The sequence below is a fragment of the Dasypus novemcinctus genome, chromosome 9 (genome assembly GCF_030445035.2).
Source record: "Dasypus novemcinctus isolate mDasNov1 chromosome 9, mDasNov1.1.hap2, whole genome shotgun sequence".
Lineage (NCBI taxonomy): Eukaryota > Metazoa > Chordata > Mammalia > Cingulata > Dasypodidae > Dasypus > Dasypus novemcinctus.
Window position 1 is genome coordinate 51432534 of NC_080681.1, and position 6000 is coordinate 51438533.

General features: G+C 46.8%; 1 protein-coding gene across 1 annotated transcript in view; it reads right to left on the reverse strand.

Moving 5' to 3' along the window:
- The window catches only part of ST6GALNAC5 (ST6 N-acetylgalactosaminide alpha-2,6-sialyltransferase 5), a 188864-nt gene extending 183122 nt beyond the window's left edge, over positions 1 to 5742 (reverse strand). Inside the window, exons 1-2 of the mRNA XM_004472819.4 lie at positions 5486 to 5742; positions 4405 to 4629 (exon numbers count right to left, since the gene is read on the reverse strand). Coding sequence (XP_004472876.1) covers positions 4405 to 4629; positions 5486 to 5500 — 240 coding nt within the window. The 5' untranslated portion in view covers positions 5501 to 5742. The remainder of the gene's footprint in view (positions 1 to 4404; positions 4630 to 5485) is intronic.
- Positions 5743 to 6000: the final 258 nt, after the last annotated feature.

A 6000-nucleotide genomic window follows, 5' to 3' on the forward strand; every position in this document is an offset into this window, starting at 1 on the left:
CTTTTCCTATTAAAAAGCAACCACATTATTGTCAGACTCCTTACCCATGAAAACAGTTCCTTCCATGATTCCTTTTATTGGTGCTTTGTGGAAACAGGGTTTCATCATTATTGACAAGCCTTACAATTTTGATACCCAAGCACTTAAAATTAGCTAATCTTTGAATTTTTTTGAGATCCAAATTATTATTCATTAGATGATTTAAATGTCATAAAATGAGGTTCACTAAATAATGTAAACTTTCACTTAAGAATTTAATATTTTTCTATTTATTCCATATTTTCAAAATAAGGTACACAGCATGTGCCTTTTGTATGGTTTTTAATTATTTTTCAACTCTTGCATTGATCAATCTTATCATGCCAACTGGACATTTACCAATTCATTGTAATAGTTCTACCACCACTAAGCAGTATTGTTTTGTTTGAGTAACTGCATATCTAAGGAAGGAAAGAACCAAGGATAAGTCCAAGGATAAGTATTTTAATGATATGTATAAAATCCATCTTTAGGGGTTACCTTTTTTTTTTTTTTTTTTAAGGCAGTACTCAGGATTGAACCCAGGATCTGGTACTTGGGAAGCAGGTGTACAACCACTGAGCTACATCTGCTCCCCAGTGAGGTGGTGTTTTTCATTTGCTTGTTTGTTTGTTTTTAGGAGGTACTGGGGATCGAACCTGGGACTTTGTACATGGGAAGCAGGTGTTCAACCACTTGAGCTACATCTGCTCCCAAGGGGGCTACTCCTAAAGTAGGAGAGAGCTGGTTAGCTTGACCCCATTAATCACTGGCTTTTCATAAGGGGTCTCAGAGAAGGAGAGCCGAGGTGACAGTGGGATTGCTGTGATAAGGGCTCCTTTCCACTGGAAATAAGAATCAGCTCACGGTTCTGTTTCACAACATCCACCAGATGGCAAATGACTTTATCTGGCCAGACCAGATCCAGACTGGAGATAGAATGGCTCTCCATGACCCTTTCAGCTCTGTTGTGAGACTTGGAGCTTTCCTCTGAGGGTCATTTTGTTGATTTAATGTATATGTACTTGTGCTTTTTCCCCCCCATTTGGTTATACATTATATGTTGTAGTCTCAAATGCAGATGAAAATTGTCTTCCTTGCTTGTACCTGGACAATCTGGTTAGAAATCAAGGCTTCCGAAACAGAGAACAAGAGAGTAATGGCAGGGCACAGACACAGTAGGTGCAAAGAGAGACGTGGCAAGATAGAAATGAGATGGTAGAACATTTGTGGGAAAAGGTCTGGGAAGAGGAGCCTGGAATGGAGAGTAAGAATCTATCTAACAAAAAATGAAATGCCTTCACTATTACAAGAAACTCTGAGTAGACTTCATTTAATCATGCTAGAATTACAATTTCAGCTCGCATCTTTGGTAAAAAGGAAATGGCGAATATGACCATGGAAAGTGATTTTTTAAGCTTCAACACATATTGCTCATCAGTGATTACTGCCCTGATTTGCAGCATATCTTTCAATAAAAGCACATAGTGATTTAATCTCAACAATAATTCAGTCTGTAGCCTTATGAGACAAGACTATCATTGCAGACAGACTGTAATTTGTGAAATTCAGGTGCTGGGGATTAGGACCACCTGTTGAATTTAATCTTGGAGTTATAATGTTAATACCGTCATGTAACTGAACATAAGCACTACATACTTATCAGTCTTTGGGACCTACAGCTACAGAGATATGGAAATTTTCCTAAGTGGCATCTGTAATTCTCTCTACACTCTTTAAATCAATAGCAAGAAAAAATCTGTTGGAATTATGATTCAATAAGCAACATATATGGCTTGGTGGTCATCACTTCAACATATCCTATAATTTTTCTAAGACCTGATGTGAGAGTGGGGAAAAAAAGCAATTAGAGTATCATATGGCAGAATAGAAAAATATGGTAAGAATAGAAAAGCTTTTATTTCTTACCCTCTCCTGTGTTAATTGGACCAACAATTCCTGGCACTATTTTAACCCATGATTTCCACCTCTGCCTAAGCAAGGTTATAGGAAGATCCCAAACAAAATCTAAACAGCAAATTTTGGAAAGAACATAAATATATCACACATGCACCTTCAGATGACCATCAGAAATGGACCTCTGCCCAATTTTCAGACAGCTAAATTGTAGCAGTAAAGAGGGTCAATGATGGCGTTTTGAGAGAAATTTACATTTAGTTCAATAGGACAATTGGGATAATGCCTAGAAAGAAGACACAGACTTTAAGATTTGCATTTTTTCCCTTGCTTGAGGTGGGGAAAGCTCAGCTGAAACCTTCTTTAGGCATGGACTTTTGTGAGATGTTGGTTTCCTATAAAAGAATTTCATTTGATTGATAATTATCTACAAAGACCTTCCTGGTCACTTTCAAAATTCTCTGCTAAGAATTCTAATGACTTTTCACGATATTTATCATACAGTATAGTTCACCATTTATAAAACCCTTTTACTACAGATTATCTCAGTTTCTTATGTAAAGTCTCAACATTCCTTACAAAGTAGAAAAGGGCTGTTTGCTCTTCATTTTAATGGAATAAGACTTTGAGTACACTGAAAAATAAAATAAAATATATCTGCATGAGGATTGTTTTGAAAATGAACAGGAGGACATCATATTTTGTTTTATGATTAAGCTATCATTTGGTTTCTGTCTAATAGTAAAGCCCAGGAAAGAAAGTATCAGGAATTTTTCCAAAGGAAGATGAAAACTTCCAGCAAATTTTCCTTTTGAAATTCCTGTGATCAAGACTTCACAAATGTTAGATGGTCATTTTCACTAAAGGATAGCCATGAAAATCCACCAAGTTCAATATATTTATCATACAACAGTTACCATAAACATCACATCCATCCACAGCCAAAGTCATTGTCTAAACTTTCCCAGAACTCCAGCCTTTATTGATCACTCGCACATGAAAATATAAAGTGTGTAATCAATCAACAACTTAGAAAGAAAACTGAAGCTGTAATTGTAAAATTGATGGTCCTCTGCTTTTGGGATTTTAAGAGACTACCAGCACCCTCTTCTCCCCCAAAATTACTTTCCAGTGACATCTTGCCTTCCTTTCTGCTTCCCTGAATTCTCCTATGTAAAACTCCACCTTTTCAAAGAAACTTTCCTTGATCTTTCCAGCTCAATGCTCTTTCTCATCTCTGCACACCCTACAGCACTTACTTTTTATATCTGGCATTTGACATGCATCTGTATCTATGTTTATCTATCTTTCTATACACATTTCATGGTATGTTGTTTTTCCAAACAGGCATTCAAAGATCCCTGAAGGCTGGCCCTGCTTTAAATTCATTTGTATCCTCCAAAATCCATAGCACTATGCATTGCACAGGATGAGTGGCACTATTTTGATTTTCATTTTTTTAAAAGTTGGCTTTTTTGTGCACAGTAAAAACAACCTTTTCACACAAAAGAAGCACCTGCTAAATATTTTGATTCACGGCCATAGAATTTAGTCGAATAGTTGGGAAGTTTCAAGAAACCCTCTATTTTTATTGAGCAGATACAGAATAGAATTGTGTTTCAATAAAAATATATTAGCAGCTTCAGATAATGAGGGATTCATTTAAACTGCATTAAAATATCTCTTCAGAAGCAGGAAACTTGATTAGGGTTCTCCCAGAGGCTTCATACACTGAAACCAGAGATTTAATATTCCAGGGAAAGGAGGCCCGATTTTTAAAAATTCATCTTATTAATTACTGGCCAAGCCATTGAGCAGCCTCCAGGAAGGGAGAGGAACACAGGCTTTGAACAATGAGTTTCAAACCAAAGGAAGCTAGGTTTGTGCCTCAAGGCTTTGGCGCCTGCATGGGCATGCTCCCCAGAGTTGGGATAAGCCAACCCAGAGAAGTCAGGAGGCGAGATCAGGGGGGAAACGCCAGCAGAGCACAGATCATGGGCTGGCAGCTCCTCACTCGGGTCCGGGTTCGGGGTCCGGGGTCCGGGGTCCGGGTCCCGGGTTCCGGGTCCCGAGGAGCGCTCGGGCTTGTACTCGCTCCATCCTCCGCCTCCTCCCACCAGGGTGAGACTTGACCGCCAACCCCAGGTTTCAAGAACCGGACACCCACCGGCAGGTGCAGTTCTGGGGACAAGGGAGAGTTCTAGTTCCAGAACGAGGTCGTATTAGGAAATTAGGTTTTGGCGTCCACTCACCTCGCCCCTATTCCCTAAAAACTTTGCATCCTTCTCCAAATAGGAGTTCATAACCGAGCGTGAACTACCCCATTCCACCCCAGCGGCTCCATTCCCCCCTTCCAGTCTCCCAACGGCACCGACTCACGGCCCCATCCAAGCCCCTGGACACGGGGCAGGCTCAGGCGTGCGGGATGCGGGGGTCGCGTAGCCGGCGAGCGGGCGGGCGAGCCGTCACCTTGTGGTCTGCCACGCCGAGGTATCCGTCCAGCGGCCGCAGTGCCGCGGGGGCCCCGGGGCGCGGCGGGGGGCTGCTCTCCGCCGAAGGCTGCGCGCTGCTGGTCGCCGCCTGGTGCTGCTGCTGCTGCGGGGGCCGCTCCTTCTGGCCGGCGAGGCTGCTGTACACGAGCAACAAGCTGGTGCACATGGTGGTGAGCGCTAAACACACAGCCAGACCATGGCGCTGCGGGCGGGAGAGAGCGGAGGAAAGCCGCTGAGCGCTGAGCAGGGAGGAGCGCGCCCGGCGGGGACACGCGGCGCCACGGTTAGTGGCGCGGGAGAGGTCCGGAGGCGAGAGGTGGCTCCGGCCCGGGCCCCGGCCCCAGCCCCAGCCCCAGCCCCGGCTCCAGCCCCTCCACGAGCGGGGAGAGGAGGCACAATCCTCGCGCGTACGGCAGGGGATGCTCCCGGCGCGTCTCTGCTCTTGGCCGCCGCTGCCGCCGCCGCCGCGGCCCAGACCTCTCGGCAGAGGGCAGGTGCTGCGAGGCGCCGGGCTGAGCGAGGAGAGGGCGCCCGGCGGGCGAGGGCAGGGGTGGGCTCGCACCTTGGGGAGGCGGCGCTCTGCCCAACTCAGCTACTGGAATCTTCAGCCCTTGCACCCCGTCCTTCCTGGGCCACTGGGGCTCTCCCGTGGCAATTCTTTCAAGTTTGAAATCCGACAAGGAAAGCAAGAAAGTCTGCAAAGACCCTCCTCCCCACACCTCTTAGTTTCTGCCAAGCTGTTGCTTTGGGGCATCTCCCATCGCGGGAGCAATCCGCCCCGACCCCCACCCTTCTCCCGCTCTCCGCCGGCCCCTCGGACCTCTCGCGGGGGACGCAGGAGCCGAGGACACCCGAGTTCCCCAGCCCGGCCTGGGATTCCGGGTCAAGCAGAGCCGGGGAATCGGGAGGGAACGCGGAGCAGGTGGAAAGTTGTCCCTTTTTAACAGGCGACCTCACGGTGCAGGGTTAGCCGCTCCCAGGACTCCTCCCCGCGTCCCCGGGACAGTGCGCCCCGGGGTCCCCGCCTCAGCCCAGAGGAGTTGCAACAACTGACTCACCATCAGGGTCTTCATTTTGGGCACCTCTTTTGTGCGGAATCCTCAGGCACGCGCGTCCGGGGCCACTTTTTCTTGGAGGGTTTCCATGGTGGGTGAAGGGGCGGAGGCGGCTCTGATGGTCGCCCGGCGGCCGGCCGCGGCTGAGCTGGCGCTGGGGCCGCTGCACCCGGGAAGCGCCGCTGTGGCAGAGATTAGAGACAGACTTAAAACTGAACCGGACCCTCGTAGTCTCTCAGTGATCTACACAACTGCCGCCTGCCGCCGCCTGCTGGGTCCTAAAACCCTCTGCAGAGCCCCCCTTCCCCGCCCCCAAATAATCATCTTGGCCGCCGAGTGGAATTTCTGGGGCGAGAGAGTTAACCAAGCCAGTGTACCCACCTCTGTGGTCGGCGTGCTTATTTTTCTTTTATGAAGTTATCAAGTAAAAAGGAAGGATAACCCGGTTGGAGTCTGAATATGATAGCCACTTGAAAATTTGTAAACTATATTTTCTGTTTTGTGATTTTGATAACCAC